Source organism: Phycodurus eques, chromosome 1 (assembly GCF_024500275.1).
Source record: "Phycodurus eques isolate BA_2022a chromosome 1, UOR_Pequ_1.1, whole genome shotgun sequence".
Classification (NCBI taxonomy): Eukaryota; Metazoa; Chordata; class Actinopteri; order Syngnathiformes; family Syngnathidae; genus Phycodurus; species Phycodurus eques.
In genome coordinates this window covers 35,843,156-35,855,785 of record NC_084525.1, presented here as the reverse complement: position 1 = coordinate 35,855,785, position 12,630 = coordinate 35,843,156, and the positions used below count along the sequence as shown (strand labels likewise).

Here is a 12,630-nt window from a genome sequence, read left to right as displayed (position 1 = left end):
GAGTGGCGACCAGTCCTGGGTGTTCCCTGCCTCTTCCCCAAAGTCAGCTGGGATAAGCTCCAGCTCACCTGAAACCCTAGTGATAGGTTGATCTGGCGGCATAGAAAATGGATGGACGGATGGATGGAATTAGCCCACTGTTCCAATACTTTTGGAGTGCAATGTAGAGCACATCACGCATGATTTTCAGTACAAGGCAAATATCCACTTGTTCATCAATGGTCCAAATATCTAGATTGTAAATACGACTGGAGAGGGAAAGAAGGACAATATATACCTTCAGGTCTCCATTCTTATTTATTTTACTGACAGATACAATAAACTAATCTAGACAATGCTTACTTTGAAATGTTAGACCATATGCCTGACCTTTTCGCCATCTCGGAACCAGATTCCCTCGCAGTCTTCCTTGCTAAGCTTACAGGTTAGCTCTGCATTCTCACCAATGATGGCGTTGATGTCAGACAATCCCCAGATGAACTGAACCCCTGGATCTAATAAACCAAACAATGAGCATTTAGTGATGGATTTCCACTGGCAACTGAAAGAAAACTGAGACATAGCATAAAAAGTGATGTGGACCGGTGTGTGTGTGGCCACCACCCAGCAAGTGAATAGTAAATATTCAATCTTGCAGTCCTTGTACAAGCAATTTAAAGGCACTGTATTACTTGGAAGTCTTGAAGAATTATATGAAAAACTGTCTAAAAGAGCACTTACTATATACAAAAAAGGAAAAGCTATTCATTATCATGTGTTTTGTTAGTACAACATACAAAATGGATGAATGTCAAGTGATTCAAATCTATGCTCAAATTCATCAACTGAAGAATTTAGTTGCTTTTCTCGTTTCATGCTCTTTTGAATATTTACCAATGACTGTGTCTTCTATCAGTGGGCCAATTCTTTTACGCCTCGGTTGTGTGGCAAAGCCAATCATTGCTTTCGCCTCGCTGTCTTCATTAAATAAGCTTTCATCTGTAAAGACAAAACATAATATATCAAACTCTACTCAAGGATTAAACAAAAGGTATATTACATCCACAAACAAACACAAATGTAAACAGCCTCATTAGCAACTGAGCACTCAAGCCCAATGAATTTGGGTATTAACATTTGTCTAACCATTGCTTCACAAGCGTAAGGGTAACTCTGTCTTCATGTGTATATCAACGTCTCAGGGTTTGACAATATTACTGTAGGAACACCGCACACACTATAAAGTGGGGATAAAAAAGATTTAAAAACTTGGATCATCGACAGGTGTTTGTCCAAGCAGACTTACATATCTTCTTTTTCGTTGTGAGCTTCGTATTTATTTCATTTAACTCATCATCACGTGTTGCCTCAGGAAAAACAACACGTACACACAAAGGCAATGGACCATTCCCGTCAACAGTGTTCATATTTTTTATACCATAGGTTACCTTGGAGTGCAAGCTCTGTCGCTACTTCCAGCTTGTTTCCTGCATCACTGTCATCGGTCACCTCCGATTTTTCTGTTCCAAAACCATCTGTGCAGCAACAGGTTGTTAGTGTAATGGCAACGAGACTGCAAAAATGCCATGTTATTGCCTCATAATGCCACCTTATCGTCCCAATCAAATCATAGTCACTACAGGCCATATTTTAGGGTATCTGGGGGTTGTTTTCATATATTTTAATGGATTAACTTATTTAGTTTTCTCATAAAGTAACAAAATATAACTTCTAATCATATAATATTTGGCAGTCTTTTTCACCCTCAATATTCTCATCATGATACTGGCCATCTCTGCTAAAATTTGCCGTTGATCTATATTGTTATAGCATTTATGAATTAAATGTTTTCATTCTTTCATTTTCCACACCTCTTATCCTCACTAGGGTCGTGAACATGCAGGAGCCTATCCCAGCTATCTTCGGGCGAGAGGAGGGGTACACCCTGAACTGGTCGCCAGCCAATCGCAGGGCACATATAAACAAACAACCATTCGCACTCACATTCACACCTATGGACAATTTAGAGTCCTCAATTAACCTACCATGCATGTTTTTGGGATGTGGGAGGAAACCGGACTACCTGGAGAAAACCCACACAGGCACGGGGAGAACATGCAAACTCCAGACAGGAGAGGCCGGATTTGAACCCGGGTCCTCAGAACTGTGAGGCAGATGTGCTAACCAGTCGCTCACCGTGTCGCCAGTTCAATATATTGAAAAACATAATATACTATTTAGTTGTGTTTTTAATGCTTTCAGAAAAACAATGAAAAATGACTCAGGCCATTATTTCAGGAAAATGGCAATATGATACATCTGTTTTTTAGTGTAAACTCAAATTGTACTTACCACTTACCACCTGCTGTGTAGATGATGAAAGTGCATTGAACATTGAGTTGAGAATGTTGCTATTATTGTTTGCATCATGCAGGTCACTTCCACTGTATTTGACAGGCCCACTAAGGGAAATTATTTCTCCATCTTTTCCAGTAGTGGATAGTGTCCTCTGCTCTGTCAGTTCCCCTGCGTCATGTTTTGCTTTGACAGCCTCGAAAATCTTTTGCATTTCTTCTTGGTTTTTGATTTGCTGTTGGTTGACCACTTCCTCGAGGTCTGACCCTGCTCCTCCAGTTTTCTTCTTACCAGCTGCCTTGAGGTCAGCTTGAGGCACAATTATCAATATGCACAATCACACTTAATTAAGAAAAAATATCATGGTTCATTCAAATACTGACAGTAAATTTCTAATTGAAGTAGTTACCTTCTACAGCTAATGAAGCTGTGCATGAGGTAGTTCCAGCCACAGCTGAGTAGAGACCTTTGTCTTGGTCTGAGCAGTCTTGGATCAGCAACCTGTGGATCATTTTGTGGTCTGACACACTGATTTTATATTTTTCACTATCTTCCAGCACGTTGCCGTTGTTCATCCGTGTGATCTTAGGGAGTGGGTGGGTCAGGACACATTCAAACAGAGCAGTGTCTTTTTCTTCTGTTACTGCCTCTTGAAGTTTGACAACAAAGTCCAGATTGGGAACTGAAAATGTACAACATAATATTATTTGTTTTTGGGCAACAAAGCCACCAGGAAAAAAATTCTACAAGGAAAGTACAGTAAGTGTGCTGCTCATAGATCCCTCCAGTGTGTGCAATACACAAGTCAGGTTAGGTTTTATTTTGGTAAAATTACAAGGGCTATGTCTACATCCTTAAAGAATCAAATCAGCAACTTGTTTTTGTCCTCCATGATGAACATATTTGACTGCCTCACACATTGTGAAAATATATTTCTGATCTGTTTTTGGGAATTATATAAAGATCGTTGTCCAACTGCCTTGTGTCAACCGTCGAGACCTTCAAGTTCCTGGGAATTACAATCTCTCAGGACCTGAAGTGGGCGACCAACATCAACTCCGTCCTCAAAAAGGCCCAGCAGAGGATGTACTTCCTGCGGCTTCTGAGAAAGCACGGCCTGCCACCGGAGCTGCTGCGACAGTTCTACACAGCGGTCATCGAATCGGTCCTGTGTTCTTCCATCACAGTCTGGTTTGGTGCTGCTACAAAAAAGGACAAACTCCGACTGCAACGGACAATCAAAACTGCTGAAAGGATTGTCGGTACCCCCCTACCCACCATTGAGGACTTGCACGCTGCCAGAACTAAGACAAGGGCGTGCAAAATCCTCTCGGACCCTCCGCACCCCGGTCACCAGCTCTTCCAGCTCCTTCCCTCAGGTAGGCGCTACCGATCAATGCAAACTAGAACTAGTAGACATTCCAACAGCTTCTTCCCTCTTGCGATCAACTTCTTAAACACCTAACCTATAATTCCATTACAATAAATTGGCAATTTTTTGACTTGAGTTCGTTGTCACATTTCTGTGGGGCCAATTATGTATTACTCGTGCACTCACTGTAGTTGTCTCGCCATGCTGCACTACTTGCATATACTGGCCACTCATGCCAGAGTAGCATCTGCTCCATTTGCACACTGATTGAGGAGTATCTGTAACATTTGCACAACCAACATTGTCTCAGATGATCGCACTACTCGTCACTTTAAACCGCATACACTCCTTGAAGTCTCAGCGCCCTTTGCACAATGGTCATTGCACCGGACTATTGCAATATTAGTCATTCGAACTGCTCTAAGTGCTAGAGGACTCTGCATCTTTTTGCACAATTGTTTTTTGTCAATGTCTTTATGTCTCCAAAGTCTTCTGTAAATTGACTGTCTGTTGTACTAGAGCGGCTCCAACTACCGGAGACAAATTCCTTGTGTGTTTTGGACATACTTGGCAAATAAAGATGATTCTGATCACAAAGTTGATGTTTTGGGTGAGAGACACACACACTATTGATCATGTTCTGGTTTGGATGAACAATAAAATATTTGTATCACTAATATGAATATGTATCCCCTGTCAATGTGTGGCTGTGGACACAGTGGTGAGTGTTGTTTTACTATCAATGGAATAAAAAAAATCACTGTATTGACTCGAGTAAACTTCTGCCTTATTTGTGGATGACAGTTGTCATCACTCAACACAATTACTGTACTTTTTTTTTTTTTTTTTTTTTTTTTTTTACAATTTATTGATTCACTCCAACTTATCTCACAAACTGTTAACATACTTGTGAGGTTTTCAGCATCCTTTGCACTTCCGCTACTTACAAGCCCATTTTTTGTTACTAAGCCTTCATCAGGACTCATTCCATTCTGTTAGAGGAAAAATGTAAATCACACACTGAATTGAAATAAATAAATACCATTAACATGAATTAGTAATAACAGTGTTGGTGAAGAAACAGCGTTTCCATCATGGATGAATCTAGAACTAGAGGTCAGCTTGTATGCAATCTACCTGATTTAATACCTGACATTCTCGCTGCCTCTTCTCCTCCATTTTCATGTTGATCAAATGCATGTCTCTTGTCCCTCGTCCCTCATAGTCCCTCGCCACAGTGTCCTGGTATCTCTCGTTTTTTTCTTTGAGTTTCTCTTTCTGGTTTTCCTCTAAAATACTATAAGTAATGGAAATATTATTTTGTACCACTGACCCTTTATTGCCCCAAAAGAGTCCAAGTGTGTCAGAAAAGTTCCAGGACTGGTGTCACAAAAAATATATTTCAAACCCCAACTGTACACTTTATCCCCTTCGATGTTGGCCAGACACTCAACCAACATGTCTACAAAGAGATAATGTAGTGTTTTCTTCGTCCAATGTGCAAGAAGAGGTGGGAGTTGTAGCAGGACAACTTGTGGGTGCTTTGCTATGACAACGTACCTGCTCACAATACCACAGAAAAACATGGCTATGATGAAAAAACCTCCATCCTCACCTGACATGGCTCCATGGGATTTATTTCCCCTTTTCCATACCCGAAGGAGGTAGACAAGGGGACCCTTTTTGAAGATGTTATAATCCCAGAAGAATCTTTCCAGAAGTGCATGAAGGTGGGGCAGAGAAGGCCAGAAAAGGATGACTCGCACTGCTAGTCACTTTAAAGTGCTTAAATTTCTTGAAGTCTCTGCGCAATTTGCACAATGGTTACTGTACCAGACTATTATAGTCATTTCAAACTGCTCTAAATTAGGGTAACCCTAACCCTAACCCTGAGGACTGCATCATTTGCACAATTGTCCCAAAAAAACTAAACAAAAACAAGTATCAGCATTACCACATTACTGGTAACCTTTCATTGCCCAGTGACTGTTTGGACTGTGTTTTTATGTTTTTATGTCTCCAAAGTATTTTCTGTCAAATGGCTGTCTGTTCTATCTTACTAGAGCGGCTCCAACTACCAAAGAAAAAATACTTGTGTGTTTTTTGACATACTTGGCAAATAAAAATGATTCAGATTCAGATTATACCCCAAGGGGAATTGTTACGAAGGGGAAAACTTGTAGTTTGTATTTGAAAAATGTTTTATGACCCCAGTCCTGGAACATTTCTGACACACCATTCACGCAATCTTACTTTGTTTTCGTTTTTCTCAGCATTTTTCTGAAATCTGCTGGGTCGGTTACAACTAGAAGCAAAAAAAGAAGAAAATAAAACATTTTTAAGCAGGTATGTGTATATTGTTTCTGTAGATGAAGGAAAAGGACAAATATGGGGAATTAGAAAAACAATGTGAAAACCCCAAAACGTACATGTTTAGAAAGATCATTAGGTAGGTAACTTACGGTCTGTCACATTTAATGCTGTGGAGCAAATAGCTTTTCCATATTCGTTCACTGCAATGCATTTGTATGTGTCTGCATCTACACCCATTACTGCACGAACCTGAGGAACACGTAACATGTTACATGGCAAAATACTAAAAGCACAGTTTGGGTGTTTTATTTTGAATTCTCTGATTTATTCACCTCCAATATGTACTCCCCCGTTGCGTCATCGTATTTAGTCTGATATTTTTCCTTGTCTAAAATGCTGCCTCTTACTCTCTTCCATGTCACTTCAGGTTTGGGTTCTCCAATTACCAAAGCCTTGAAAACAGCTGATTTCCCTTAAAGGACATGTAGGAATGTTGAGTCTTTGTTTTCTTTTGTCACGCTAACATGCTCTAGCTGCAGTTCATCACTGTACAGCTACTGTGTAAAACAATTATGTTAGAACATAGAAAAACTCACCTTCTTGGACATTTACTGGGTTTAGTTTACGTTTCAAATCTGGGCAACTTTTCCCCTCTGGTAAGGTCACTGTATATTGTGTGATGACCACCCCAGGAATTTTAGATCTTCTCCGGATTCCAGCTGAACCAAGACAGCAGTACATGAATATGTGAATCCAAAACCACGCCAGCAAATTGTCTTCTGAATAAATCATTGTTTTTGTCACCAGTATGTAGTAGAAATGTCAAAGAAATTGTGTGCTAGGTAAGGTGTTTAATGGATACATTTCCTTTATAACTCCATACTAGTGCAATTATTCTGCATGGTGCTCATCAGCATAATGAAATCTCCTTTTAATTTAATGTGGGTTTACTGTTGGTTTGAGTTCCAATATTAATTACGTGTGTAGATGTTAACAGTTGGTCCACTGATTATACCAGTTTTGCCTGCTGAAGGCTATATATATATATTCAAGAAGTCCCGGTGGCCTCATGCTAAAAAGGAAAACTGTGTTTGTCAAAATGAAATGAAGGTTATTGAAAATGTTGTTGCACTGTATACAGTGGAGAAAAAAAATAACTGAACCCTCACTGATTTTGTAAGTTCACCCACTGACAAAGACATAAGCGGTCTATAATTTTATGGTGGGTTTATGTTAACAGTGAGAGACATATCTGAAACAATATACAGACAATCACATTTTAAAAAGGATAAAAATGTATTCTCATTTCATTGAGTGAAATATTTGATCCCCTACCAACAATAAATAATTCTAACTCCCACAGACTAGTCCACTTACTTTAAAAAATTACTCCTAATTTAAATTCTTTAGCTGTATGAAAGACAGCCTATTTCAACTTGTTACCTGTATAAAGACACCTGTCCACAGAATCAATCAATCAGACACCAATCTCTCCATCATGGGCTAGACCAAAGAACTATCTAAGGACATCAGGGACAAGATTGTAGAGCTGTCTGGGGCTCCTCGCAAGATTTCACCTTGTGGTGTATCAATGATCATGAGGAAGGTTAGGCATCAGCCCAGAACTACACGGGAGGAGCTTGTTAATGATCTCAAGGCAGCTGGGACCACATTCACCAAGAAAAATATTGGTAACACACTACGCCGTAATGGATTCAAATCCTGCAGCGCCCATAAGGTCCCCCTGCTCAAGAAGGTACAGTACATGTACAGGCCCGTCTGACGTTTCCCAATGGACACCTCAATGATTCAGAGAATGATTGGGAGAAGGTGATGTGGTCAGATAAGGCAAAAATCAAGATGTTTGGAATAAATTTGACTCACCGTGTTTGGAGGAAGAAGAATTCAGACTATGACCCCAAGTACACCATCTGAACCGTCAAGCATGGAGGTGGAAGCATTACGCTTTGGGGGTGTTTCTCTGCAAAGGGGGCAGGTCAACTTCACCGAATCGAGGGAAAGATGGATGTCTTGGGTGACAACCTCCTTTTTTCAGTCAGAAAACTTAAAATAGGTCATGGATGGGGCTTCCACCATGATGATGATCCAAAGCACACAGCCAAGGAAATGAAAGAGTGGCTAAAGAAGAAGCGCATTAAGGTCATGGAGTGGCCTAGTCCGTCTCCAGAACTAAGGGTTAGGGTTAGCTTCGAGTTACCAAGGCACAGCCTCGAAACCTTAAAGATTTGGAGAGGATCTGCTAAGAGGAGTGGTCCAAAATTCCTCCCAAGATGTGTGCAAATCTGCTGATCAACTACAAGAAACAATTGACCTCTGTACTTCTGTTTTATGTGATTTTCTAGATTTTCTTTGTGATATTCTGTCTCTCCCTGTTAAAATACACCTTGCCATTAAAATTATAGACGGTTCATGTTTTTGTCAGTAGGTAAACTTACAAAATCAGTGAGAAATCAAATAATTGTTTCTTCCACTGATTAACATAAATATAAATGATGTACACACATTTAAATAATTTGAAACAATGACGTTGGTTCTCATGTTGGGTCTGGGTTTTCTTAACCCGGATTTCTCAGACATATGTTAAATCTTTTGCATTTTAGTGGTAACTACCAGGATTTGGTAGCGCAAAGATCATGCAAAACAAGAAGATAAGACCAGATTGATCAACATACAGTAAATTAAATAGTTGATGATTAATGTGACAAGATATAAATGCTCGAGAGAACTGAAGAAACTAGTGTTACTTAAGTTTTGTCAGTTGTAAATTGTTCAAGATGGATAACAACTGGACAGAGAATCCATAATCCTAATTTATTATTCAAAGTGTATTATGTGAAAATGCTCTTCACGTACAACACTGTTCTCATACAACAGTACGAGAACATGTTATTTTACCTGATTTGTTGCCAGCTTTCTCATTGAAATGTTGAATGTACTGGTGAACGAGGGAGAAACCTGGGGATTGGAGTACATACAGTAAAATGAGTACGTTGTAACATTACAATAGGATAATGTAGAATATAAATGTGTAAAACCACATTATGTGAAATGAAAGACTACTGTATGTTTAGACATGTCCTCATATTTGCAGAAATTTAGCTAACCAAGGGAACTGTTGGACAACTGTGTGAGGAGAATGTCTACTTTATCTTGGGAGGAAAATATATAGAGTAATCCAGTGACAGTAAAATATACTGTGAGTGGAGCGACAGGAAGTGGAAGTCAGTCAGGCATAACACGGAAAAGCTCAGAGAGGCCAAAACAAATTGAGGCGCTGGGAGAGTCACAGCAAAGGGCAGCAGGCAGGCAACCTTAATCCTGCAAGGTTGTCTTCTCATTATCTGTTTATTGTTAAAGCCTGAGAGTGAAGACTCCGATCAGATGGCCCAAGCTGGCTAAAAAGCCTGCCAGCTTGGGCAACACTCACATGAATTGGAGCACAGCTGCTGTGCTCAGTATCATGTGGAGGGAGAGGGTGTTATTTTGGCTTTGAGTTCAGTTCATATTTAATCTACAGATTCACAGATACATTTTCATACTTTGGCGCTAATCCTATTACATACATTTTGTATCTTCCTGTTTCACTAAGCCATGGTGTCACCCACCTTCTGGTGGTGGTGAACAGAACAAAGACAACAATTAAGTAGAGGAGAAGAGTTTCAATACTTACAGACTTTGCGTCCTGAACCCTTTGAACGTTTCAACATTTTGCTAAGAATGGACCAACCCTGTAAAAATGACCATAATTAATTGACATACTCAGTCATGACGTCTTACTATGTGATCATCTTTCACAACAATTTTGTGAAATCTGAGGGATCAGTTAAGATTAGAAGCAAAAAAAAAATACAAATAAAAAAATTTAAAAGAAAAGATTGGCCTACCCCTGTAAAAATGCCCCAAAAATATGGTCATGTCACTTTTCATGGTAATTTACAAAATTATCAACACTTTAACAGAGTTTAATTTTTTTCTTCATTCAGTATTTAAAAGAGCAATCTATTTTTTTATTTGTGAAAGGCCACCAAACTGACAGACTAAAATACATTATATTAACAACTACTGTAATGGCCATAAACTATTTCAGTTTTACAAGTACTCACCCAAGAATAGATGGAGTGACAGAATGACTTAGACAGACCTTGTGATTGTTGAGCTTGTTTGGGCTGTGTAATCATAAACGTGATTCAAGACGATCGCATCACCTGATCGTTCATTTAAGGCTTTGAATGAAGATGCAAGATGCAAAAATGCTGTCCTATCCAAGATGTTACCGAAAACAAAAAAAAAACATCAAGAATGTACTTATTGAGCGACAACGTCTTCTCTCTCCTCTACAGCTATAGTTAGATATGACCCTGTGGTGACTTCATGTGGTGACACAGAGTCTGACTGCACACAATTGTCACTTGGAGAGTTCCATTCTAAGAAGTCAGATGCTTACAATCAGATGCTTTCACAGTACTAATAATGGCGTCGCTAACCATTATTACCATTGTTAATCTTCTCACATCGTCTTTAAAAGATATTCTCCCGATACCTGATGCAACATTTTTTTCATTCTTCAAATACAATTCATCTACCTCACAATGACAGTAAAGAGGGTAAATGATCAAATTTTCATCGTGTTTCATCAAGAAAGTTCTTAACGTAGCAATTGGACTGGCAATTGGAAAAAAGGTTTGTAGCTGATATGACAAAGTATGGACATATGTATCGGCATGCATAAAGGATAGAACTAATCCTCATCTAATCACCGTAATCTTCAATTGATCTGATTTCGTAACTTCCCCATCATATCATATATTACCATAAACCAACAATCTACAAAGATATCCATCAAGAAAGGCCAGACCGGCCCATGGTCAGTCATTTTACCTTCCTAGAACTTATCCACTCACCCACTGAGACTGACGCTTAGACGGATTTTAAGGAGTGATCAAAGATCTTCTTCCTGTTGGCTCTGACTGGATGTTAAATTCCTTGGAAAAACAACTTTGCGAGCCAGCGCCCAGTGAGTCTGTCATAGAGAAGCTTCCTTCATTTGGGCTTGGGGATGCTCAGAGCGGGTGGCTTGTTATTAAGGGCGAGGAGGGCGGGGGTGATGTGGGGGTGTCAGATGAGGTAAGGAGGGATGAAATGCCTGAGGCGGGAGGAGGAGAAGCAAGGTCTACTAATGACAAGTTAGTGGTATGGTTTGTAATTGCTGATGACAGTGGACTCATCGTTCACCACACATTTGTTGACAGGAAGGTTCATTGGGTTTGATATCATATCACAACAACTAAATCTGAGTAAGTATTTCCAATAAGTTCCATTCAGCAGAGTCATAGTAGTAATCATGTTTTTGTACAGTAAAACGTGTCAACTTTGTCAGGCTGTTATTTCCAACATGTGATTCCATCCATCCATTTTCTGAGCCGCTTCCCCTCACTAGGCTCGCTGCAGCCTATCCCAGCTATCATCGGGCAGGAGGCGGGGTATACCCTGAACCGGTTGCCAGCCAATCGCAGGGCACATACAAACAAACAACCATTCACACCTACGGGCAATTTAGAGTCGTCAATTAACCTAGCATGCATGTTTTGGGGATGTGGGAGGAAACCGGAGTGCCCGGAGAAAAGCCACGCAGGCACGGAGAGAACATGCAAACTTCACACAGCCGGGACCGGGGATTGTGGTCCGACGAGTCCACATTTCAAATTGTTTTTGGAAATTGTGGATGTCGTGTCCTCCGTGCCAAAGATAAAAAGAACCATCCTGACAGTTATGGATGCAAAGTTCAAAAGCCAGCATCTGTGATGGTCTGGGGGTGTGTTAGTGCCAATGGCATGGGTAACTTACACATCTGTGAAGGCACCATTAATGCTGAAAAATATATGCAGGTTTTGGAGAAACATATGCTGCCATCCAAGCAACGTCTTTTTCATGGACGCCCCTGCTTATTTCAGCAAGACAATGCCAAACCACATTCTGCACGTGTTACAATAGCGTGGCTTCGTAGTAAAATAGTGCGGGTACTTGACTGGCCTGGCTGCAGTTCAGACCTGTCTCCCATTGAAAATGTGTGGCGCATTATGAAGCGTAAAATACGACAATGGAGAGCCCGGACTGTTGAACAGCCAAAGCTGTTCATCAAGCAAGAATGGGGAAGAATTCCACCTACAAAGCTTCAACAATTAGTGGCCTCAGTTCCCAAACGTTGTTAAAAGAAAAGGTGATGTAACAGTGGTAAACATGAGCCTGTCCCAGCTTTTTTGCAAAGTGTTACAGCCATAAAATTCAAAGTTAATGATTATTTGCTAAAAACAATAACGTTTATCAGTTTGAACATTCAATATCTTGTCTTTGTAATGTATTCAATTAAATATAGGTCAAACATGATTTGCAAATCATTGTATTCTGTTTTTATTTATGTTTAACACAACGTCCCAATTTCATTGGAATTGGGGTTGTAGTATGTTCATAAAATAAAAAATAAAAAATCCTGATCATGACCTTGACATATGACTGGCAGGTAAGGTAACTTGCCACAAGCCCACGCCGTTTGTTGGTATTTGTGTGGACCGTGGCACTCAATAGAATGCAGC

At 39.9% G+C, this 12,630-nt stretch overlaps 1 protein-coding gene across 1 annotated transcript in view; it reads right to left on the bottom strand.

The window, feature by feature from the left end:
• The window catches only part of LOC133417171 (immunoglobulin-like and fibronectin type III domain-containing protein 1), a 28,679-nt gene that overhangs the window by 13,391 nt on the left and 2,658 nt on the right, over positions 1-12,630 (bottom strand). The window contains exons 2-14 of the mRNA XM_061704762.1: positions 9,711-9,768; positions 8,936-8,995; positions 6,616-6,738; positions 6,352-6,491; positions 6,169-6,268; positions 5,960-6,011; positions 4,844-5,003; positions 4,614-4,698; positions 2,744-3,016; positions 2,332-2,643; positions 1,428-1,514; positions 874-978; positions 360-494 (exon numbers count right to left, since the gene is read on the bottom strand). Coding sequence (XP_061560746.1) covers positions 360-494; positions 874-978; positions 1,428-1,514; positions 2,332-2,643; positions 2,744-3,016; positions 4,614-4,698; positions 4,844-5,003; positions 5,960-6,011; positions 6,169-6,268; positions 6,352-6,491; positions 6,616-6,738; positions 8,936-8,995; positions 9,711-9,747 — 1,669 coding nt within the window. The 5' untranslated portion in view covers positions 9,748-9,768. The remainder of the gene's footprint in view (positions 1-359; positions 495-873; positions 979-1,427; positions 1,515-2,331; positions 2,644-2,743; positions 3,017-4,613; positions 4,699-4,843; positions 5,004-5,959; positions 6,012-6,168; positions 6,269-6,351; positions 6,492-6,615; positions 6,739-8,935; positions 8,996-9,710; positions 9,769-12,630) is intronic.